This window comes from Anomaloglossus baeobatrachus, chromosome 8 (assembly GCF_048569485.1).
Source record: "Anomaloglossus baeobatrachus isolate aAnoBae1 chromosome 8, aAnoBae1.hap1, whole genome shotgun sequence".
Lineage (NCBI taxonomy): Eukaryota > Metazoa > Chordata > Amphibia > Anura > Aromobatidae > Anomaloglossus > Anomaloglossus baeobatrachus.
The window spans coordinates 24,585,579-24,611,502 of record NC_134360.1 but is presented as its reverse complement, the minus strand read 5'-3'; the positions used below and the strand labels follow the sequence as shown (position 1 = coordinate 24,611,502).

The window sequence follows — 25,924 nt, the reverse complement described above, 5'->3', positions numbered from 1 at the left end:
AGTTTTGGTCTAGATTGGTGTCGGTAATAGAACAAAACAGTGGACAGGATACAGCTGGACTCCAAAGGGATAAATAAAAATGCTTCTTTATTTGTATCAATTCGATTAAAAATATATATCCATTTCTCAAGTAAAGACACCGGCTTGTTCACACTGATGAATGGCAGATGTATACCACTACGCGTTCGGCGGGACGCCTTCCTCAGGTCAGTCGGTGGTGTAGCTGTATCTGTTTTAGAAATAGCACCTAGGCCCGATGCCTGAGGGGACCTAAGGTCTCTATACCTCATACACATACAAAGTGTCACAGTTGACAGACAGTCCGGTGGTGTCTGGCTGTAGAAGGTCGCAGCGTTTGGCTGCACAAACTGCTCCCTGAGATTCTATTCTCCATGCTGTGGTATAAATGGTATCCTATGTATTTTCTCTGCTTGGAGTTAATCCCTTTCCTTTTAGGACCCTGCGGATATCCTCACCTTTCAGTTGTTAATCATAATCATTTCCCCTTGTCCTTAAATACTCACATTTCCCCTTGGTCTTTGCTGATGATAGAGTTATATTCCTATTCAGGACTTGGATGCAAGCAGTCAACTTGTATTCATCTGAATAAACGTTGTTTGTTGCTGTACCTCTTCCAGAGTCATCCTAGACATAAGTTGTTTGGATACGTTCCCCTTAGTGTGTTCTTTAGAGCTTCGTGGAGTTGACTAAGTGCTCATCCCATCCGTTCCCTAACTAGGGCCCAGTTCAGGGTCAGCCAGAGCCAGATATCCTGCTCGGTGCAAAGGTACAGAACCTATCTAGGTTGGTCAGGGCAGTGGAAGGTTCGGTCAGGGGTCACCATCATCCCCATTCTTCCCTCCCTTTTCGCCGTTCGCTTGGTATTTTCCCATACCTAGCTTGACACAAACCAAAATGACATTTGGTACATGGTCATATTTCAGAGTTTGCATTGCCAACGAGGAGCTTCACGTTGAAATGATCCATTTATACCAATTGCAAGATTATTTGGGACTTGACCTATATGCAGCAGGCACCAAGCAACGGATCAGCTATATTTAAATCTATGGACACGGACAGGAGTGTCTCAGTCTCGGAAATAAAGGCATCATGCATCCTGCTTTTCTAATCTCAGACACTTTCTTTACGATAGCGGTTATATATCCATCTTATACTAGTGCAGTAGAGGCCTGTCTTATTACAATAAATTGGCATAGCTTATAAATAAATCCTGTGAAATACATCCACTGAATAAGACCGGACAGAGCATTAATTATGTGACCTTCGCATGATGTGACTATTATCATTTTCCCTATTTAGCCAAATAATACATTCCTCAGTAGTAATGGCTACCTGTTCTGAATTTCCTGGAGAACTCAGGGCCAAAATGCACAGGGTTTCTGTTTAACCCACCAAAAATGAGTCTAGGTCGTTCTTCGAAGGAGTGGGTGACATCCCAAGAAGGCCAGGGGCTGGGTTGGTGACAGGACACCCCCAGAAATGTTGGCAACTATGGGGCTTTACCATTTGACTTGACAGAGGTAGGGATACAATATACTGCTATTAGAATTGTATGTGAACATTTATCATAACACTATATGAGAAAAATATATATTTCAAAGCTTCAGGTCTCCTTCATTATTTACTAAGCACATGACCATAAATTTGGTTACAGCTGCAGTTCAATACTAGTTGAGTTAATGGGAGCAGCCACAACCAAAATAGTCCTGCTATATCGATGTGTCTGGGTATGCAATGAATGAGATGAAACGCCATTATTAAAGATTAAGTGCAATGGGAAATGTTGTTTCCTTTTAAGAATCTGCAATAATCTAAAAAAAAGTATGAAAAATTCTGTGCAAAAAATCAAGCCCCCTGAGGAAGCTCATGTGAAACGCGCGATATCTGGCATACAGATTAATGGGTATGCTTTGTCGTTTGGAACATTGTTTAATGAACCCTGTAGACCATTTACACTATCAGCTCAGTATCTTTCTTTACTTTTGTGGTGGTGTCTTGCTGTAGTTTACTGGTTTAGGCCCCCTTATACTTATATGCTGATAAATACAGCATATACAGTATATACAGTACAGACCAAAAGTTTGGACACAACTTCTTATTCAAAGAGTTTTCTTTATTTTCATGACTCTGAAAATTGTAGATGCACATTGAAGGCATGAAAACGATGAATTAACACATGTGGAATGAAATACTTAACAAAAAAGTGTGAAACAACTGAAAATATGTCTTATATTCTAGGTTATTCAAAGTAGCCACCTTTTGCTTTGATTACTGCTTTGCACACTCTTGGCATTCTCTTGATGAGCTTCAAGAGGTAGTCACTGGAAATGGTTTTCCAACAGTCTTGAAGGAGTTCCCAGACATGCTTAGCACTTGTTGGCCCTTTTGCCTTCACTCTGCGGTCCAGCTCCCCCCAAACCATCTCGATTGGGTTCAGGTCTGATTACTGTGGAGGCCAGGTCATCTGGCGTAGCACCCCATCACTCTCCTTCTTAGTCAAATAGCCCTTACACAGCCTGGACGTGTGTTTGGGGTCATTGTCCTGTTGAAAAATAAATGATGGTCCAACTAAACGCAAACCGGATGGAATAGCACGCCGCTGCAAGATGCTGTGGTAGCCATGCTGGTTCAGTATGCCTTCAATTTTGAAAAAATTCCCAACAGTGTCACCAGCAAAGCACCCCCACATCAATCACACCTCCTCCTCCATGCTTCACGATGGGAACCAGGCATGTAGAGTCCATCCGTTCACCTTTTCTGCATCGCACAAAGACACGGTGGTTGGATCCAAAGATATCAATCAGACCAAAGCACAGATTTCCACTGGTCTAATGTCCATTCCTTGTGTGCTTTAGCCCAAACAAGTCTCTTCTGCTTGTTGCCTGTCCTTAGCAGTGGTTTCCTAGCAGCTATTTTACCATGAATGCCTGCTGCACAAAGTCTCCTCTTAACAGTTGTTCTAGTGATGTGTCTGCTGCTAGAACTCTGTGGGGCATTGATCTGGTCTCTAATCTGAGCGGCAGTTAACCTGCGATTTTCTGAGGCTGGTGACTCGGATAAACTTATCCTCCGCAGCAGAAGTGACTCTTAGTCTACCTTTCCTGGGGCGGTCCTCATGTGAGCCAGTTTCTTTGTAGCGTTTGATGGTTTTTGCCACTGCACTTGGGGACACTTTCAAAGTTTTCCTAATTTTCGGACTGACTGACCTTCATTTCTTAAAGTAATGATGGCCACACACTTTTCTTTACTTAGCTGCTTTTTTCTTGCCATAATACAAATTCTAACAGTCTATTCAGTAGGACTATCAGCTGTGTATCCACCAGACTTCTGCACAACACAACTGATGGTCCCAACCCCATTTATAAGGCAACAAATCCCACTTATTAAACCTGACAGGGCACACCTGTGAAGTGAGAACCATTTCCGGTGACTACCTCTTGAAGCTCATCAAGAGAATACCAAGAGTGTGCAAAGCAGTAATCAAAGCAAAAGGTGGCTTCTTTGAAGACCCTAGAATATAAGACATATTTTCTGTTGTTTCACACTTTTTAAGTATTTCATTCCACATGTGTTAATTCATAGTTTTGATGCCTTCAATGTGAATCTACAATTTTCAGACTCATGAAAATAAAGAAAACTCTTTGAATGAGAAGGTGTGTCCAAACTCTTGGTCTGTACTATATATGAATCTTCACCTTTTGACTTTGACTTTGATTTTATTAAATGTTTTTATGTTGTTTTATTGTTTTATATAAATAAACTTTGGAATTGTTACTCAATGTTTTTATAGGAACTAAAACTTTGTTGAATGTTGTATATTTAAAGGGGTTGTTTAGTCACTTACTGAATAAAAAAAAAAAAATACTGACTGAATTAAAAAAAAACCTCCCCAGAATGTTTTAAAATAAAAAAAGTAACAATCTCATACTGATCCTCATCGTCTTTAGTACAATGTTTCCCAGGTTCCCTGCTGGTCTCTATTCTTCTTGCTCCACCTGTACAGACATGTGACTTACAAGTCACTGTTGCTGCCAATGATTGGCTGCTAGTCTAAGTACTTCTTGTTCTGTCCACATGGACATGTGCAGCCAATCAGTAGCCATTAAAGTGTCACATGGTCACATTTCTGTCCAGTCGGGACAGAAAAAGCAGGAGGAGTCACTCATAGCCTCAGAATTGGAGCAGTGGGTGGTAAGAAGGTGAGTATTACTTATTGTATTTTTTTATTAATTTTTAAGAGGGTTTTTTTATTGGCAGGATTACCCCTTTAAATTATACATTTTCGAACCAATATTTTTTAACCCTTTCCCTTAAAGTCGTCTTTTTACTTTTCGCAGCTCGGCACCTTCAAGTCTCAGGACGGGGACTATTTTGTTGAACCTTTGCTCTCAGCGGACGGGGGAGAATTCGACGAAGAAGAAAACAAACCGCATGTAGTGTACAGACACATCACACCTCAGCGAAACGCATCAAGGGAAAAAAAGACATGTGACACAACAGGTAACGGAATACGTGTTCCCTCTGGCACAGTTAACCGCTCATGAATTATTGACACGATTTATGCGTGACCAATTGGATAGTAAATCTGGGGGCCTCGAGTCGGGGAAGCTCCGCAGCAGCAGTTATGGACTGACATTGAGACAAGGCCCAATTTTGTATGGATCTCTCAATGCATGATAAAAGGGTGCTGAGCAGGGATCCCCATCTTATGTTTTAAAAATGTATCATTCTGCTGACTATTTTCTTCATTATGTGGTGTTTAACACTCTTTTATTGTATAAATGAGATACTTTATTGGAATAGGTTTTTCTTTTTCACTCTGCAGCCCTTTTTCGGCTTACAAATGTCATTTTCCAATACTTTTATATATATATATATATATATATATATATATATATATATATATATATATATATATATATATATACTAGCTGTACTACCCGGTAAAAACAGCATATAGGCTTTTTGCAGTCCACTAATACCACCCTTTATAAGTCTTATAAGTCTGTAACAGAAGCAGCTTGATGCTTTAGAGGTGGGGGTAGGCGCACTTTCCTCCTCGACAAGTTGCACCAACGGTATGTCTGTCCCTGACCCTTGCCCATCCTTTTGGTCATATGCAATTGCTGTCAGTGTGAGACTATGTTCATTTTATAGACAACTAGCTGTACTAACCGGCTTCGCCCGGGTTAATAACTGTTGTTAACAAAATAGAATGTATTAACATTCCCGGGGTAGAATGTATAAATAGAATGTATTAACGCCCGGGATAGTAACTGTATCTCTGTTTCTCTCCCATTCTCTGTCTGTCTCCCCCTCTGTATATATCTCTCTGTCTCTCTCTATCTCTTTGTTTGTCTGTCTCTTTCCCTGACTGTCTCTGTCTCTTTCTCTGTCTGTCTCAATCTCTTTCCCTGTCTGTCTATCTATCTATCTCTTTCCCTGTCTGTCTATCTATCTCTGTCATTTTCCCTGTCTGTCTCTTTCCCTGTCTGTCTTTTTCCCTGTCTGTTTCTTTCCCGCTCTTTCCCTATCTGTCTCTTTCCCTGTCTCTTTACTTGTCTTTGTCTGTTTCTTACCGTGTCTCTTTCCCTTTCTTTCCCTGTCTGTCTGTTTCCCTGTGTCTGTCTCTGTCTCTTTGTCTGTCTCTGTCTCTTTGTCTGTGTCTGTCTCTCTTTGTCTTGCAAAATGCTCTCAAACCAAGTTACTCTTAATCCAAGGTTTCACTGAATATATATGGGAGAAAAACATTAGGTAGCCATATTAGTTATGGCGCCCCCGCTCGATGTCCAGATTGATGGACTGTAAATTTAAAACACCAAAAATTGTCTAAACCAAACCCAATAATATCAAAAAGAAAAAATAAGATAAATACCCCAATATTAGTACAGTACACCATGGTATTTTATTTTTGGTGTTTTATATTTAGGGTGCCAACCTCCACAGTAAAGGTAGTAGCAGATTACGGCTGCCTAGTGTTTTATTCCCCCATATATACAGTGTATATATACACTGTGTGTGTATATCTAATATATAAAGCTGAATGTGTGTGTGTATGTATGTATGTATGTGTGTGTGTGTGTGTATGTTCTGTATGTATGTCCGGGATTTACATCTACACCGTTGCAGCTACAGTCACAACACTTTGCACACTCACATGTCTGGACCCCGAGAGCGTCATAGGCTATGTTGTGAGGCGAAAGTTTAACCCCGCGCGTTCCAATTTACCAATCAATTTTGCCCCTATCTACATAATGGGGAAAAAGTGAAACGAAAAGTGTATCGCATTTACAATCACAAAATTGTAAATTTGCACAGACACCTCATGTTACCCAGGGAACGTCGTAGATTATATTTTGACAGGAAAATGTAACCCCGCGTGTCACAAACCACCGGGGGGGTCACTCAGAAATCCCCCGCGCTGGCTACCAGTACGTCACGATCGGGGGGTAACAAGCAGGAGTCACCCCTCCTTTATACCTCCCGACCGACAGACAGAGCACGTGACGCGCTCTCTAGCGCCCCTCTTATAGTCAGGCCAATTATGGAATTGCCCGACAATAAGCAAGGAGGCCGCTATACTACTTATGCCGATTAGTGAAGGGTCCCCGGTGAGAGTAGGGTATATATTCCCCCGACCTCCGCGGGCGGAATATATAATATCTTCCCGAATCTCACTGGCCTCCCCACAATAATCCTTGGCACAACTCGCTGCCACCAACCGCTTCACGGTAACTATTAGCCGAACACACAGACGTGGGATTCGAGATCGAGATAACAGAACAGCCCAAGATTAATTATATAATTTAATCAGCCTAAAGCACACTAGAAACTACAATATATACAATAGGGAATCTACAGAATATACAGTTATGTCAGAGTACAGTTACAATCAAAGCATGGGTTACAAACAGGCATACACAGTTCCAGCAGTTACCTTGTTGCGTCTGGCCACAGGGGGGCGCTGTACCCAGGTTTCTAGGATCCTTCCCACAGATGTTTCCTGCACGTGACCCCCAGCGAAAGAACACTGGAAAATGGCCGAAGTAGGGTTATCAACCTGGGCAAATCCAGGTCCCCTCCTACCTTAGTGACCTCAGAGGGAGCACTGCTCCACCCCTGGCTTGAGTTATGGACAATCCACAACATGGAATATGGGCCATAACTTTGCCTGGGAGCGTCGTAGGCGGACGCCAATGCTCTCATTGTGATAGTTATGAATTTAGCCACAGAACGAGGGGACTCATGACCTGTCTGCCAGTTCCCCATTGGCTGATATCACGCCTGGGGCATTTCCCAATGTCCTGCTCCCATAAAAAGGGTGTGCCGGCATCGTCCGCATGCGGAGACACCATTTTTATGGTTGCCATATTTATCGGAAATATGGCTTGCGAGATATGAACCATTTTTTACTGGAGTCGTTCTGTCTAGCTAGTTCCATAGCCTTGCTAATGAGATACAACTCTTGTTACAGGGTGACGGCAGGGAGTCATCCTGTGTCCATTGTTCCCACACCACCTAATTTCCATATCACAGGACATGGCCATGGAGGTGTAACACCTTCACAGATGCTGGACATTGAGAACAAGAAGGGAGGGGGGCACTGCCAGGGAGTGATGAGGGATTATGACTGGAGTCATAATTCATCTTCATATCCCGGGATTTGCCTCACACCTCCCCCCTTTTGAGGGCGCTAGGGGGCAGCACACTCCGGTGTTCCCCCGTGCGCCCGTCCGCGACCTCTCCTTGTCGGGACAGCCCGTCTGCGTTACCGTGGTCACGGCCCCTTTTGTGGCGAATGGTGAAGTTGTATTGCTGGAGCGCAAGGCTCCATCGCAACAATCGCCCATTCGTCCCAGAGACGGTGTGCAACCAGCTGAGGGGATTGTGGTCCGGCTCCACGATGAAGTGGCGCCCGTATAGATAGGGTTGCAGACGCTGCAGGGCCCACACTATGGCCAGGCACTCCTTCTCCATCGTGGAATAGGCAACTTCCCTTGGTAACAGCTTCCTGCTCAGGTACAAGACTGGGTGCTCTTGGCTCGCAGAGTCCACCTGGCTGAGCACCGCACCGAGGCCGAAGTCACTGGCGTCGGTCTGTACTACAAACGGCCGCGTGAAGTCGGCTGCCGGTAGCACGGGCGGGCTGGACAGGGCGTCCTTTAGGGCCTGGAAGGCTGTCTCGCAGTCCATTGTCCAATCGACTGCAGAGGGCAGCTTCTTCTTGGTGAGGTCCGTCAAGGGCTTTGCCAGGCTACTATAGCGTGGAACAAACCTCCTATAGTACCCAGCGGTCCCCAAGAAGGCCATCACCTGCTTCTTGGTCCTGGGGGTGGGCCAGGATGCGATGGCCTCCACTTTCTCAGGCTCGGGCTTCAGTGTTCTCCCACCTACCCGGTGACCGAGGTACTGGACCTCGCTCATGGCCAGCTGACACTTTCCCGGCTTGATGGTCAAACCTGCCCGGTGGATCCGCCTGAGCACCTGTGCTAGATGCTCTAGGTGGTCCTCCCAGGTGGGACTGAAGACGGCAATGTCATCCAGGTACGCGGCCGCGTACCCTTCAAGTCCCTTGAGCAGGGTGTTGACCATCCGCTGGAAAGTGGCAGGGGCATTCCTCATCCCGAATGGCATCACCGTGGACTCGTATAGTCCAAATGGGGTAATAAAGGCAGAGCGTTCCCTGGCCTTGCGAGTCAGGGAGATCTGCCAATATCCCCGGCTCAGATCCATGATGGTCAGGTACTGAGCCCCGGCCAACTGATCGAGCAGGTCATCGATGCGTGGCATTGGGTACGCATCGGCGACCGTGACAGCATTGAGCCCCCTGTAGTCCACGCAGAACCGAGTGGTTCGGTCCTTCTTAGGGACGAGGACTACAGGCGAGGCCCAAGCGCTGTTGGATGCCTGGATCACCCCCAGCTTCAGCATCTCGTCAATCTCCTGGCGCATGTGTTGCTGCACCTCCAGGGAGACCCGATATGCTGAACGCCGGATCGGGGGATGATCCCCAGTGTCCACGTGATGGACAGCCAAGTTAGTCCTTCCGGGCTGGTTGGTAAACAACCCCCGGAAGGGGTGTAGGGTGGCCCACAGCTGGGACCGTTGGTCCTCCAAGAGCTGGTGGCCAACCTCCACATCCTCAATGGATCCGCCTGCCCTAACCTGGGCTAGCATATCCAAGAGGGTTTCCGCTTCTCCCTCCTCGGGCAGGTTGCACACGGGGAGCGCACATGCCTCCCGCTCATGATGTGCCTTCATCATGTTCACATGGAAGGGCTTCCGCCTTCCACGGGCAGGGTCCAGGGTGACCAGGTACGTTACAGGGTTGAGCTGCTGGTACACGAGGTATGGGCCTTCCCAGGCTGCCTGAAGCTTGTCCTGTGGTACGGGGACCAGTACCCACACCTTTTGACCCACTTGGTAGGTCCTCTCACAAGCGTTCTGGTCGTACCAACGCTTCTGATCGGCCTGGGCTTGAGCCATATTGTCGTGTACCAGTTGCGTCAAGGCCTGCATTTTGTCCCGGAAGCGCACGACATACTCGATAACCGACACTCCAGGGGTGGCCAAATCCCCTTCCCACGCCTCTTTCACCAGAGCCAGGGGGCCCCGCACACGTCGCCCGTACAGGAGCTCAAACGGTGAGAATCCTGTTGAGGCCTGTGGAACCTCCCGGTAAGCAAATAACAGGTGTGGGAGATACCGCTCCCAGTCACGCCCATGGGAGTCGACCAACATCTTAAGCATCTGCTTTAAGGTGCCATTGAACCGCTCGCACAGGCCATTAGTCTGTGGATGGTACGGGCTGGCCACCAGATGTCGCACCTGGACTTGCTTACAGAGGGCCTCCATCAGCTGGGACATGAATTGGGTCCCCCGGTCAGTGAGCATTTCCTGGGGAAAACCCACTCGGGAGAAAATCTCCAGCAATGCGGTGGCCACCTTGTCAGCCCGAATGGACGACAAGGCCACTGCTTCTGGGTACCGGGTGGCATAGTCCACTACCGTCAGTATGAAGCGTTTCCCGGAGCTGCTGGGGATGGCCAGCGGGCCGACCAGATCCACAGCCACCCTCCTGAAAGGCTCATCGATGATGGGCAGAGATACTAGTGGGGCTTTGGGGCGTGGCCCCGCCTTCCCCACTCTCTGACAGGTTTCACACGAACGGCAGTAGGCAGCCACATCGGCCCCCATTTTTGGCCAGTAGAAATGCTGGTTTAACCTGGCCTTGGTCTTAGCGATCCCTAGGTGTCCGGCCATCGGAATCTCATGTGCGATCCGCAACAACTCCGTCCGGAACGGATAGGGTACCACCAACTGTCGGTCCCTGGGCCACGCCTCCGGTGAACCCTGCTGGACCGTGGCCCGGTACAGCCGTCCTTGGTCCCAGACCACTCGCTCCGGGTCCGAGTCCGAGGGAGGCTGTGCCGCCTGCTCCTTAAGAGCTTTCAGGCTGTCGTCAGCTTCTAACGCTGCCTGAAACCCCTGACTAGATGTGGCCAGAATCGACGAGACTGTCACATCTTCAGTCAGTACCCCGGGACCTGTGTCCTGGCCTCCACCTGACTCGGCCGCCACTTGGTCAGAAGGGGAAGAGCTATCGGACCTCCGGGAGGCCCCTTGGCTTCCAGCACTCCCACTGCGGGTGACAGCGGCCACAGCCGCTGCGACCGTGGGTCGTGCCTGCTCCTCCTCCGTTCCTGACCAAGTCGCCGGTTCAGGCAGACCTACCTGGCTTCCTGACACCCCGGTTGTGGGGGAACCATGCACCGAGATCTTACCTGGGAGCACTTCCGCTCCTGGACCGGCCCCAATCTCACCTGCCTGTTCCCCTCCTGCAGCAACAGAACCCCGCTGTGAAATCTCTGGGGACCCCACATTTGCTGTGGTAGCCCCCACCCCACACACTGGTCCTCCCCCTGCAGCACCCTGCTCTCTGCTTATCCCTGCAGAGGGCAACAGATCCCAGCTCACAGGCTGATTACTTGTAGAGGCATTGTCACACCTTTCTCTGACCCCCTCCCCTGTCACAGCTGCAGCTGAGTGTGTGTCTATGGTGTCTATGCAAGCAGAAATATCAGAGTTCACTCCCTCCTCCCTTACATCATTCATAGATAACACATTAACATTGTCCGGAGGCATGTCAGTACTGGCTGAAGGTTCAGCCCTTGGTTGGGGCCCAAACTGGGAGGTTATCTGCCCCAAATCTGTCCCAAGTAGCACGTTTGCGGGGATCCGATCAGTTACCCCCACCTCCCTCACCCCTCGCCCTGCGCCCCAGTCCACATAAATGTCAGCAACAGGCAGCGCCGGGTCAATGCCTCCAATCCCGGAGACAGCGAGGGTTTTTCCAGGGATCAAGTCTTGGGGGGACACCATCTCAGGCCGCACCAGAGTCACCTCCGAGGCGCTGTCTCGCAGTCCCATGGTCACAGACCGGCCGACGGTGACAGGTTGGAAGCTGTCCAGGGACCTACCACCACCCCCAACCACACAATACACCTTGGGCGGCCCTTGGGACGGGGACGGAGCCGGGGCCTTGGGACGCTGAGGGCACATGGCCTTGAAGTGTCCAGGTAGGTTGCACTGGTGGCACCGTCTTGGTTCTGCCACGGGCCTGGAGAGGGGAGTTGAGGGGGACACCCCCTGCAGTCTAGGGGCAGGTGGGGCAGTCGCAGAATTCATCTTACCCCCTCTCCAGGTGCTGCTGGTGGCCGCTCTCCTGGCCTCAGGGGCCCGGTTGTTGGTGTAGTCATCGGCAAGGGCAGCTGTAGCCGTGGACCCCTTTGGCTTCTGGTCTCGGATGAACTGGCGGAGATCCTCAGGGCAGTTCCACAAGAGTTGCTCCGTGATGAACAAGTCCAGGATCTCCGGTCCGGTGGAAAGCTGCAGGCCTTGGGTCCAGTGGTCGGCAGCTCGGGCAAGTGCCCGCCGGTGGTCAGCCCAGGAGTCCTTTGGTCCCTTTTGCAGGGTCCGGAACTTCTTGCGGTAGGACTCTGGAGTGAGGTTGTACTGTTGGATCAGGGCCCGCTTGATGGTGTCGTAGCCCTGATCTGCCTCAGCAGGCAAGTCCCCAAGGATATCCAGGGCCTTACCCCTTAGACGGGGGGTCAGGTATTTGGCCCACTGATCCTTGTCCAGATGGTGCTGCAAGCAAGTCCGTTCAAAAGCAGTCAGGAAAGAGTCCAAGTCTCCATCCTTCTCCAGCACTGGGAAGTCCTCAACACGGACCTTTGGAAGTTTGGTGTCTCGAAGGTCACGTGTGGCTGATGAGGGCCGGAGCTGAGCTAGCTGCAGCTGGTAGTCACGGTCTGCCTGTCGCTCTCGCTCTCGCTCTTCACGCGCTGCCTGCCGCTCTCGCTCCGCAGCCTCACGCTCTGCGTGCCGCTCCGCCCTGCGCTCTGCCAGGAGTTCCTTGTAGCCCTTCTGGTCTCCAGCCTGGAGAAGGGCCATAGCCATTTGAAGAAGGCTATCCGAGCCTCCCAGGCTCGGTGGAATGGCACGTGGTGATCTGCGGCACGCTGCAGAGCTAGGCGATTCACTGTCCCTTTCAGAGCGGAGGGCTGGCATCTGGCTCGTTGAGGAACCTTGGGTGAGCTCCTCCTCATCTTGTCCAGCAGTGCCAGGTTGTGCAATGTCCTCGGCAGAACGGTTTTCTGGCGTCGAGCTCCTGGAGGACTCGTGGGCAACCTCCTCATTGCTGTCCACAGCACCGTCCTCCCTCTCTTCGGCTCCTGCCTTAGCATTGGCCAGTTGCATAGCTCTGCTCCTGGTGCCATCAGCCATTCTTGCAGACTTTTGGTCACTGACACAGAACTGACACCTGATGCCTCCACACACCTTACAGTATCTGCACTCTGACACTCTAGTGTTGAGCTAGTCTGAAGACCCCAGCAGCCACAGCTGCTGCAGGCAGTCTTTAGTGTCTGGGAGTATGGGTCTCACACTCACACACACTATTATCTCGATCCCACCGCTTGCCACCAATATGTCACAAACCACCGGGGGGGTCACTCAGAAATCCCCCGCGCTGGCTACCAGTACGTCACGATCGGGGGGTAACAAGCAGGAGTCACCCCTCCTTTATACCTCCCGACCGACAGACAGAGCACGTGACGCGCTCTCTAGCGCCCCTCTTATAGTCAGGCCAATTATGGAATTGCCCGACAATAAGCAAGGAGGCCGCTATACTACTTATGCCGATTAGTGAAGGGTCCCCGGTGAGAGTAGGGTATATATTCCCCCGACCTCCGCGGGCGGAATATATAATATCTTCCCGAATCTCACTGGCCTCCCCACAATAATCCTTGGCACAACTCGCTGCCACCAACCGCTTCACGGTAACTATTAGCCGAACACACAGACGTGGGATTCGAGATCGAGATAACAGAACAGCCCAAGATTAATTATATAATTTAATCAGCCTAAAGCACACTAGAAACTACAATATATACAATAGGGAATCTACAGAATATACAGTTATGTCAGAGTACAGTTACAATCAAAGCATGGGTTACAAACAGGCATACACAGTTCCAGCAGTTACCTTGTTGCGTCTGGCCACAGGGGGGCGCTGTACCCAGGTTTCTAGGATCCTTCCCACAGATGTTTCCTGCACGTGACCCCCAGCGAAAGAACACTGGAAAATGGCCGAAGTAGGGTTATCAACCTGGGCAAATCCAGGTCCCCTCCTACCTTAGTGACCTCAGAGGGAGCACTGCTCCACCCCTGGCTTGAGTTATGGACAATCCACAACATGGAATATGGGCCATAACTTTGCCTGGGAGCGTCGTAGGCGGACGCCAATGCTCTCATTGTGATAGTTATGAATTTAGCCACAGAACGAGGGGACTCATGACCTGTCTGCCAGTTCCCCATTGGCTGATATCACGCCTGGGGCATTTCCCAATGTCCTGCTCCCATAAAAAGGGTGTGCCGGCATCGTCCGCATGCGGAGACACCATTTTTATGGTTGCCATATTTATCGGAAATATGGCTTGCGAGATATGAACCATTTTTTACTGGAGTCGTTCTGTCTAGCTAGTTCCATAGCCTTGCTAATGAGATACAACTCTTGTTACAGGGTGACGGCAGGGAGTCATCCTGTGTCCATTGTTCCCACACCACCTAATTTCCATATCACAGGACATGGCCATGGAGGTGTAACACCTTCACAGATGCTGGACATTGAGAACAAGAAGGGAGGGGGGCACTGCCAGGGAGTGATGAGGGATTATGACTGGAGTCATAATTCATCTTCATATCCCGGGATTTGCCTCACACCGCGTTTTACAGTTATGCTCCAAAAAACATGCCTCCATTGAAGTAAATGGAGCCTGGAACTACAGGTTATTAGTAGGAGCTGTGATTGGTTTCTATAGGAACAAAAGACATTCATAGTATAAGAAGCTTATATGTGAGGTAATAAGATGTCAGTGGGGAGACGCATAGAGAGAGACAGACAGACAGAGAGAGAGACAGATGGTGAAAGAGACAGACAGAAACAGATGGGGAAAGAGACAGACAGAGACAAACGGGGAAAGAGACAGACGACCTGGAAAGAGACAGACCTGGAAAGAGACAGACCTGGAAAGAGTCAGATGGGGAAAGAGTCAGATGGGGAAAGAGTCAGATGGGGAAAGAGTCAGATGGGGAAAGAGTCAGATGGGGAAAGAGTCAGATGGGGAAAGAGACAGATGGGAAAGAGACAGTCAGACATGCAGACAGGGACAGAGACAGGCAGACAGGGAAGGAGGAGACAGCCAGAGAGACAGACAAAGATATTTTTGTTAATACATTCTCTTTTGTTAACAGCAGCTATTAACTCGGGCGAAGCCGGGTAGTACAGCTAGTACACAGTATATGTATTTATATATATGATACATACATATATATATATATATATATATATATATATGTGTATGTATGTATGTGCGTGTGTATATATATATATATATATATATATATATATATATATATATTTTACATGCAAACATATATGTATCCATTTTTTGTTCACATAGGACTTCTGTCCCTGGTGTGCCCCTTTTTATCCCCCTTTGTTGCTTAAAGTGTACACCTTTGTCATCTTTTGAAATATATATTTATATTTTTATGCACTTGCACTTTTTTGCACCCGCACCTGTATGTATATGTTGTCTGTCTTCTTTTATTGCATATCTAATAGGCGATTGTCTTAGGAAGCGGTGCTGCACAGAGCATTACTCAGGGAGAATAATTGTCATATTAGTAGACACATTCGCTTCTATACAAAGCATAAAAGGGTAAATGGATGAAATCTGTCTCGGATTTATTGCCCCAATTGGAGGAACTCATAGGTTATTTAATCATTGGCAGGAAAGCCGCACATCGCCTCCTCCAGGGTCAGCAGACGAGTGCTTTTATTTCATAGTACATGTCATTACTCTGCTGACACCGTAACCTCGCCGTCATATGGTAAAGCCATTGGATTTTCGGCCCACAGAAATCATATCCTGTACAGCAGAAGGAAAACAACTTTATAGACAGCCTAAGGAAATAAGTGAAGAAAAGCCGATGACAGCATCTCCTCCGAGCCCTTATTTATCTGAAAAACATGTTTTTTTTTAAGCGACTTGGATGCTTTTTCCATACTCATAGGTCTTTCATTAGTTCCCCCATTTTTTTTTCTTTTAAAGACCATTGAGTTTTTAAGTGTCATTACTATTTGGATAGAAATTAGGAAGGAACCGTTCTCAGCGTTTGAGTCACTTGCAAAGTAAAAAGAGTCATTGATCTATTGTTCGTAATCGAATAAAAACACATTGCAAACAATAAGTGATTCCCTTTGATGTGTTGGAGGTAGGGTGGCCATAGTCATGGTCGCGGAGGATGATTCATCCCCGGGATCCAAAATGATCAGATCCAACAAACTAAAACTTTTTGATAGTTTATTGAAATTTTGAAATCAGATTCTGACACTCCACACTATGGTTTCTCTGGTGTTTCTGAATTACACAGGTAGGCTCGGTCATCGACCAGCTGTGTGCTCATTAATGATCAGCCTGTCAAGAGTTAACCTCTGTCTGTCGGTTACCTCTGGGATCATGTGTTGTTGGAAACCAATCACATTTGCTCCCTGCATTTTTAAGGTGGTTGAATCTATATCCCCATGCCGACTATAGTTTATTGCTATATTGGTCTGTGCGCTGTTGTGTCCCAGTCCTGCCGGTGATTATATTGTTTGTAGTTGTGGAATTCTTCCATTGTCTTGTCCTTTCCTCCTGCTTTTATTTTCCTCCTTACCTCTTATTGTCTTATACCTCTGTGGGAGCGTGCTGTGGGATAGAGTTTTCGTTTTACCTTTTTGTCTATCTCTTTTGGTTTAATCATACACCTGCCCCGGCCCTCCCATTGGGTGTGGGGAGGGGGTATAAGATCAGAGCTGGACAGAAGCAGAGCAAGGAAGGCAGCTCAGACATCCTCACCTTCAGAGGTAACTCTCAGATAAGGGATAGCTAGGCTCCCCTAGCCTGAGGCCCAGTCTAGGAGCCCATGTCCCAAGCTTTTTCCATAATATCTGTGGCAGATACACATAAATGTGAAGAAGGCATTAAAGGGGTGGTTCACCCATTTTTTTTTTTTTATTCTCGCTATCAGTGTAACTTACTATTTCAGTTGTCTTCTTAATTGCCTTCTATTTCCAGTTCTGGCACTGAACGCAGCTATCCTCCTCGGTCAGTACCAATCACATGACCTCCGGGTGCTGTGGCCTCTGGTATCTGCTGATGTCACGTCAACTTCCGGGCTCTGAAAATTGACGTTACATCAGCAGCTGCAGATGCCTCTGCCCTTAGTGACTGGGCTGATCACCGCACGTCACAGCCCAGCATGGGAAGGAAAGGAGGGTTTACTTACCATCCTACAGCTGTGTGTGGGGTCGGCACTAGGAGCGAGAGGAGAGGAGGAGTCATGTTGGGTGAGTATGTTATCGCATGTGGATGGGGGTGGTAGGATGAGCAGAGTGCCACTGCAAAGGATTATGGGAGTTGTAGGAACTGAGCCCAGGAAGTCAGGAGAGAGATTATCCCCATCAGAGCTGGAGCCAGCAATGAGGAAGTGCTGCAAGAGCACGATAAAAGGTAATATTGCTGAAATAACATAATAGATGTGTGGAGAGGCACATATTAGCTAGATTTTAGGAGAAAAAAAATGAGTTTTGGGAACTGGACAACTTTTTTAAAGCACCACTCCAGTGGTAGTGATTTCCTCTGATGGAGTGGTGCTTTAACTTTAAGTCAACTGCCCCCGTCTTATACTCACCCTTCGATGTTTTCCATGAAACAGTGAAACAATCCGGTAGGTCACACAGCTGGAGACCGACTGGAGCATCGTAGATAGAAAATGAAGATGCCGGAGGCTGATTTAAAAACAATGATATCTTGTAAGAGTGTTGAGCACTACCATAACCCATTGGGCAGGGTTTAGTGGCCATTTTTCTTTTAATTGTTGAGGCCTCTGTGGAACATATGCCCTTATGTTTAGATCCTAGAAGCCACAAAAGTAAAATCTAGAGAGTATGAGACATTGAGAAGAAAGAAAGTCTTACATTGTGGGTTTTTGGACTCATTTCGAAATCTAAAGCGGGCTTCACACGGTACGATCAATCGTGCGATTGCATGAGCGATCGTACCCACCCCCGTCGTTAGTGCGTCACGGGCAAATCGCTGCCCGTGTCGCACAAAGTCATTAAACCCCCGTCACATATACTTACCTGCTGAGCGACCTTGCTGTGGGCAGCGATCATCCTCTTCCTGAAGGGGGAGGGACGTTCGGCGTCACAGCGACGTCACACAGCGGCTGCCCAATAGAAGCGTAGGGGCGGAGATGAGCGGGACGTAAACATCCCGCCCACCTCCTTCCTTCCGCATAGCTGGCGGGAGCCGCGAGACTCAGGTAAGCTGTGTTCATCGTTCCCGTGGTGTCACACAGAGCGACGTGTGCTGCCACGGGAACGATGAACAACCTGCGCTATTAAGAATAAACGATTTTTTAAAAATAAGCGACGAGTACACAATCGACGATTTTTTTACCGATTTGCGATCGCACGTAGGTGTCACACGAGATGACGTCGTGAACGATGCTGGATGTGCGTCACGAAAACCGTGACCCCGACGATGCATCGCACGATAGATCGTCTCGTGTGACGCCCGCATAAGTCCATGCAAGAGTTCAGTGATGACCTCCATCTTTGTACACATTTTTGACTTCTATCTTTTACTGGTGAGGTCATTGGCAGTTTTGCTGTGATTTAGTGCTATATAGTCAGAATATATATAACACTGGAATATAAAGAGGTAGCAGAGTCAGACCACCACACATTGATGGAATATCCTAATGGACCATTTTTTTTGTGTTTTCCCAGAAAACCCTTTAAAACACCTGTAATGATTCATTTTTGCATATCTGGCCATATGTAAGCATTAGAAGATAAGAGCTGAAAAACGAAAACCAAAAGGCCGATTCTGCTAGTCTCGTGTCATTACGATAGCCGCTATCCTGGACCGTTGAGCTGAAGGCTCAGCTTATTTACAGAGGAATAAGAGTCGAGCTTCCGTTCCCTGCATCGGCCACAATACAATGGTGGTGTTCTTCTCCAAACATCATTGGTGGTGCCAGGTGTTTGATTTCCACTAATATGATATTGATGACCTATTCTATGGATGGGTCCATTAATATCAATGAAATGGACAGCCCCTTTAAGTCTGTAGTCTCACTGCACTTACTAGTTTCATGTATCTATGCAAGAAGATAACTTATAGGCTTCCAGTTTTTTACTTCTTTCTGCTGAGTTATCAGTGGAGTGGTTTCCCCTCTTAAGGTTCCCACACTCCTCCTAAGGCCAGTTTCACACATCCTTCTTTTTGCCGGTTTCGCGGATCCGGCGCGCTCCCGTACAGTGAATACAGTACAATGACAGCGCAACAAGCGCCAGTCACATGCTGTCATGTGACCGGCGCATGTGACCCGGAAGTTACAGCGCTGTCATTGTACTGTATTCACTGTACGGGAGCGCGCCGGATCCGCGAAACCGGCAAAAAGAAGGATGTGTGAAACTGGCCTTAAGTGTCTAGTGCTGCTTATCTATGTCTAAAGCTAATTAACCATTTAGCTACTGAAAATCATGTTGCCATTATGGGAAAGCCCATGTGTAGCACCCACGGGGCAGGGGGTGAAAGGTACTCGTCGCCGGGCCGGTGACGTCGGATCAGGGGATGTCACGGGTGGCCTTGCTCGGCTTCATGGCTCCGATGTGTACAATAAAAGCAGGATGGATAGGATGGGGAGATGATGAGGATGATTGTCTCGTGACGCCATCTGCGGTTCGCGGCCAGGGATTAGCTGCCGCTGTCCTCCGGGGCGGATGGTTGTCGCAGAAAGGATGGTTCTGCTCCCCACAAGTGGAGTGGGCCCCGGGAGGATGATGAGGGGAGTAGTGGCCATTGGCGGGAGCGCCGGCAATAAGAGGCTGAGTCAGCTGCTGCTGTTCCAGGTCTTTTTACTCACTGTCCTTAGATTGCCCGGGAGGTACCGGTCACCGCCGTGCTGGGCTCCAGCCGATCCTGGATAAATTAGAGGTTGCCACCGGTGTTTGAAAGTGTTCTTTCCAAGGGATGCCCCTTCGGGAGTGAGGAACCCGGGCTGAGCGTTCCGCTCCAAGCCTCAGGCCCCGTGAAAGAAGAAAGAGGTGTCGTGTCGCCAGAACTGTAATCTGGACTTGACTGTCAAGAGTGTCCAGGTTGCTCCTACTTCTGCCCCAAGTGGTGCCTGCCCCCCAGGTGGTTGTCCGAGTGACCAGGAAAGTCCCACGCCTCGTGATGGCTACACCCCTGCCTACCCTAGTCCAGTCCCCAGTGAGAAGGCACCTAAGCTGTATGTAAAGTGAAATGTGGAAACACCGGTGATTAACCCCCTTCTTACCCGAGATGAATACTGCACCTTAAGTGAGGAGCAGTACCCTGTGGTGACTGAAGCCTCAGGGGCGCCACACATGCAATAACTTAAGGGTACTTTGGGTTGATCAGGGTCATATTTCCTTTAAATGTCATCTCAGAGGTGGTGAGAATGTGCTTTTTTGTGTTTACCAACTTTAAAGGTATCTGTCAGCAGATTTTTGCTACCCCATCTGAGAGCAGCATAATGTAGAGGCAGAGACCCTAATTTTAGCAATGTATTACTAACTGGGCTGCTTGCTGCAGCTTTGATAAAATCACAGTTTTTTCTGGTGCAGCTCTAGCAGTTCTCTGAATGCTGACCTCTATATAACCCCACACCACAGATTGGCAGCTTTCTCTTTACACTGTGCATAGGCAGAAATCTACCAATCAGTGGTGGGGGCAGGGTTATATAAAGCTCATGAATATGTTGACTACATAACAGCCTGTTTTTAGTTGTTCTCCATAAAGAGCTGCAGTGTAAAGTATAGGGGTTATGCATTTCATTAGATAGCTATGGAACAAAGCTAAAAACATACATCCAAAACTGAAAAATCTAAATAGCAGATGGGTATCACCTATAGGTTGTGACTGTATTATATTTAAGACCCAGGACCGGACATCTGCTTTATGGCTGCAGACTGACACTGAGTGCTGGAATGCTCCGGAGGAGTTAATTAAACAAGAAACAAAGATCTTTGAAGATCTTTATTGTGGTTTTATACAAAAGCATGAATGGAGTAAGATTACCATCCCCCGAGCCCTTACCTGCATTACAGGTAATGAGGCGGAACAGGGAAGCACATGTGATTGTAGGAATTCCGGCTCACTGTATTCTGGTCTGGAGTTTCAGAAAATGTTTATGTATCTCACGTAATATCTTTATTCTTAATTTTCATATCTCTGAGACATAGTATTGAGACACTACATAGCATTTGATGCCTTAATATAAATTCTAGAGTTAATTTCCCTTCTCGTGCTGTCAAAAGAGAGCAAATACCAACAGGACCACCCTGAAATCCCCCAAAGCAAGCAGGAATGCCCAGTTTTGGCTGTGGTTTACTTAGACTCTGCCCTTTAACTTGTGAATGGGGCTGATACCCATGGATTTGCTAAAGAGTAAGAGCATCCATGCTCATCTACGGCACAAACAGCACAAGTGACAGCTGAGTTACGAAGCTAGCTCAGCAATATGTAACTTTTTAGATGCCAATGTCAATCGGAGGTTCTAGTCCCCTAGACAGACACCCCCAAGGAAGGGGCAGGAGTGTGATGGTAAGACAGACAGGGAATGAACAAAACTCAGACACACTATAAACTTACAGGAACAAACATGAAGAAACAAAGGAGAAAAGCAAGAGAAGTAAGGCAGCAAGGGTTAACACCACAAACGCTCACAGCAATTAAGTACTACAACTGCCACTAAGTATGGATCACAACACCTCACCTGACCAGTATAGAGAAGCTATTGACGCACCCCAGGGCTATGGGGTACTCGGTCCCAGGCTGTATATTTACGGGGACAGTTCACTGGGTGGCCGTTGCCCGGTTCCGTGACCTTGGGGGTTGCTTGAAAGGGGTTATGTACAGGGGAGTAATAATAAAGGTTTTCTCGTGACGCCAGTTGCGGGTTGCGGCTATGTAGATGGAGCCGCCGCTGCACAGTCTCTCACCGCTGGGGCTGATGTTAACAGCAGCCTGGATGTAGGGCCCTCCGCAAGTAGGGCCAGGCCCCAGGGGGGGTAGGTGATGGAGTTAGGCGTGGAAAGAAGGTAGGCCACACAAGGGATTGCAGTGTAACTGGTTCCTTTACTCACAGCGTTGTTATGGCTTGCAACTCGAAGAAGGCTGGTCCTCACCACTGGTCCCCTTAGTCCCAGTACTGGTGTGGTGACCTGGTGGCTTCTTTCCCCTGCACCTGTCTCTGGTTCGTGGGTCCCCGTGGCTTGGAGCGTCTGAGGGTCCCCTTCTGGTAGTCTTTCAGTCTTTAGTCCGTATGACGGGCAGTTTGAACCCTGTAGGGTCGGTGCTCTGTTCCGATCCCTGTTTCTCCCGTCATTACTGGTGCCCCAAACTTTTAGGTCGGTGAGGTCCTGGATGGTCCCCTCGCCATGCAGATTTTATCAGGTCTGCCTGATGCGTTTTCCTGACCTAGGGCTCTGCACCCCGTCGGTGCTATGGTCCTGAGAGTACTCCACCGTACTCCTACAACCACACGCCTGCGCCTGACAGGTCACTGTTACACACTCCTGTCAGTAGGGTTACGTCTGTCTCCTTTCACTTCCACTTGCTGACTGTCTGACCCCTCCTCCCTAGTTGTCGTCTAGTTTTCTGGATCAGTTCCACCCCTTGGTGGCCATCCATTGGGTCCAACCCTAGCCTGTCACCAGTCCTTGGTGAAGGTAAAAACAGGGATTATATGTGTGTTTTGGTGTTACCGGCACTGGTCTTCTGGGTCCCTGGGGGTAGGCCCTGCATCTTTGACAGGATGCAGTTCCTTGTAGCTCCTGATGGCTTCAGGGGCGCTACACTATAGCTGGCATTAAAGGAAGTGTCCAGCCAGCCTATATAGGAGGGGAGCGAATGTGACTGTCTCCACCACATCATGAGATCAAAGGAGACTAACAAACAGACCAACAGAGAGCAACTCTTGCTAATCTGCCCATGAACTACAAGTCTGTGGGTTGACTGACTCCTTCACAACATGTGATCAAAGAAGACTAACAAGCAGAGCAGCAGAGAGTAAAGCCTGCTTTACACGGGACGACCGATCGTGCGATTTCACGATCGATCGTACCTGCCCCTGTCGTTTGTGCGTCACGGGCAATTGAAACTCGTTAACCCCCCATCACACAAACTTACCTCCCGGGCGACGTCGCTGAAGGCGGCGAACATCCACTTCCTGAAGTGGGAGGGATGTTCGACGTCACGCGTGGCCGCCCAATAGAAGCGGAGGGGCGGAGATGAGTGGGATGTAAACATCCCGTCCACCTCCTTCCTTCCACATAGCCGGCGGGAGCCGCGGGACGCAGGTAAGCGATGTTCATCGTTCCCGTGGTGTCACACGGAGCGACGTGTGCTGCCACGGGAACGATGAACACCCGGCGCCATGTTTCATAAACGATTTTATGAAACCTACGGACGAGTACACGACTCACGATTTGTGAGCGATACTGCGTCACTAGGAGGTGGCACACAGGCCGATGTCGCAAGCGATGCCGGATGTACGTCACAAAATCCGTGACCCCGACAATCTATCGCACGATAGATCGTCTCGTGTAAAGCACCCTTAACTCTTGCTAGCCTGGCTATGAACTACAAGTCTGTGAGTTGACACCCGAGTCTCCCTGTGCTGATCACAGACATCAGATAAGTTAGCAAGCAGAGTGCCAGAATCTGGAGTCTCCACAGAACCTGACGCCGCCATGACAGTCGACAATATTTGTAAAAACCTCCTTATGACACCATGCACCTCTTACCACCACATTTCTGGTAGCCCAGATTATAGCCAACGACCAACGTTAACTTTATCGTGTTGCAGCATTCTTCCCTCATTTACAATAAGTGGGAAATCCTTGATATAGGCTGCAATAACAATTTTGTACTAAACATAAAGAGGCCAAGACAATGACAGGAAAGTAACAGCCAAATAAATTTATTACCATTTGTTCCAAAGCATTAGAGCAAAGCTTTAGTATAAGACTCTAAGAATCTAAGAAGAGATAAGTATCACATTACCGAGGGACAAGTGTGGGGGGGCGGCACTTCTACAGTATTCTAAAAATAATGGGACAATGAAACATTCATATACTCAAGGAATACATCCCCAGATCTGCTTCCTCCGGTAAAACGAACTCCAGATTTTATAGCGACACTTAATATAAGTGTGTATTAATAAAAAGAAAGTCAGCTCTTGGCGTGTTAAGAATCTTTGTGTTCATTTCCATACAATTTGTTTCACGACATGACAATCAAGTCGATAAGTATGCCATAAAAATCATTACTCCACGGTGCTGACGGAGCTGTCATCATCCGGAGTGCCTGGAGCCAAGGAGCAGGGCTTCGGGTATTGTCTTAGAAGATCTATGAGTAATAGTTTGGATACTACATGTGTAAGTAGACATCTTACATGGTGGTCAGAGGACAGGGACGGTCTAGTCTCAGCTAATTCAGACGCCGTTTAAATGGGTGTTGTTAGGTAAAAAGGACTTACAGGTCGATGGTCCAGTGGCCACATCGGTATTCCATGGTTGCCGGTTGGGAGCCCTGCAAACTTCTTCCTACGCACTGCCCAGGCTGGCACCCATTCTGATTAGTAGGCCATCGTGACTTCTTTACCTTGTGTCCTACTAATCAGAAGAGGCGCCGGAGATGTCGCGCGGGTAGTAGGAGGTCGATAGTGTTTTGATCCAGTGGCCACGGATTACCGGTGTCAATCTTTTTGCTTAACTTTAGACATTGCATCTCAGATGGTTAGGAATGGTGTGGTGTCAAGCAGCTTCTGAAACGGGTTCTTAAAGGTGTTTTCCACTTTCAGGAAAATGTACCTCAAGCACTATAAAACATCCTAAAAAACAAACAAAATGGGTACCTACCCTCTCAAGGCCCAGCACTGACTCATCAACGCTTTTGGCTGCAGAGATCATGTCAGATTGACAGCTGACATTACTGCTGCAGTCAGTCACTGAGCTCAACGGCCCATGACAGTCTACCTCGCCCAGACTGCTGGACTTAGTGATTGGCTGCAGCAGTGAAACGTGCTGCCGATACGACGTCACAACAGCAGTCAAACCACTAAGACCCCAGTAGCGTTAGGGAGATGGCGCGGGACCCAGGGAGGGCGAGTACCTGCTCTTTTATCATTTAATTTATTTTAGAGTGTTTGAGTGTTATTATTTGCTGCCGTACACCTAACCTATGATCTAACTAACTTTTGATGGCTGTATCGGGAAGAGTGAGCCTTTTTGCTTTCTAGTACATTTTTAGCAGTTGCCATTCCCATTATTAGTGGTACTCGTACTCTGGTGCTCAGTACTTGTTAAGAGCCGTTGGATGCTCGAACTGGCGTAAATCGAGCACTTGTGTATAACAAAAGTCAATGGGAGACTTCAGCATTTTTCTTTAATATTTCCAGGAAAAATGATCGAGTAGTCCATTGACTTCCATTATACTCGTGTACACAATTCGAGCCCATCCGAGCATCCAATTACGAGTATCGTGGACCCGAGCATGATAGTGCTCGCTTATCACTAGTTAGGAGCACCGAGCATACTAGTGCTCGCTCATCACTAGTTACAAGTACCAAGCACCCGAGCATGGTAGTGCCCGCTCATCATCATAGTTACAAGTACTGAGCACCCGAGCATGGTAGTGCCCGCTCATCATCATAGTTACAAGTACTGAGCACCCGAGCATGGTAGTGCTCCCTCATCACTAGTTACCAGTACAGAGCACCCGAGCACGGTAGTGCCCGCTCATCATCATAGTTACAAGTACCTCGCTCGCTCATCACTAGTTATGAGCACCTGAGCATAGTAGTGCTCGCTCATTACTAGTTACAAGAACCCGAGCATGGTAGTGCTCGCTCATTACTAGTTACAAGAACCCGAGCATGGTAGTGCTCGCTCATTACTAGTTACAAGAACCCGAGCATGGTAGTGCTCGCTCATTACTAGTTACAAGAACCCGAGCATGGTAGTGCTCGCTCATTACTAGTTACAAGAACCCGAACATGGTAGTGCTCGAACATTACTAGTTACAAGTACCGAACATGGTAGTGCTCGCTCATCACTAGGTACGAGAACCCGAGCATGGCAGTGCTCGCTCATCACTTGGATGGCAAAAAGAACAAACAAGTCAGTTTTGGAATAATCAAGCCAGACATGTCTCTCGAAGCAAGGATCACCAAGCTACGACTTGTCTACTAT

The 25,924-nt window shown here is 48.1% G+C and overlaps 1 protein-coding gene across 1 annotated transcript in view; it reads left to right on the top strand.

The window, feature by feature from the left end:
• Positions 1–25,924, top strand: part of ADAMTS9 (ADAM metallopeptidase with thrombospondin type 1 motif 9) — a 361,962-nt gene that overhangs the window by 48,431 nt on the left and 287,607 nt on the right. Inside the window, exon 3 of the mRNA XM_075321378.1 lies at positions 4,359–4,521. Within this exon, the coding sequence (XP_075177493.1) occupies positions 4,359–4,521 (163 nt within the window). The remainder of the gene's footprint in view (positions 1–4,358; positions 4,522–25,924) is intronic.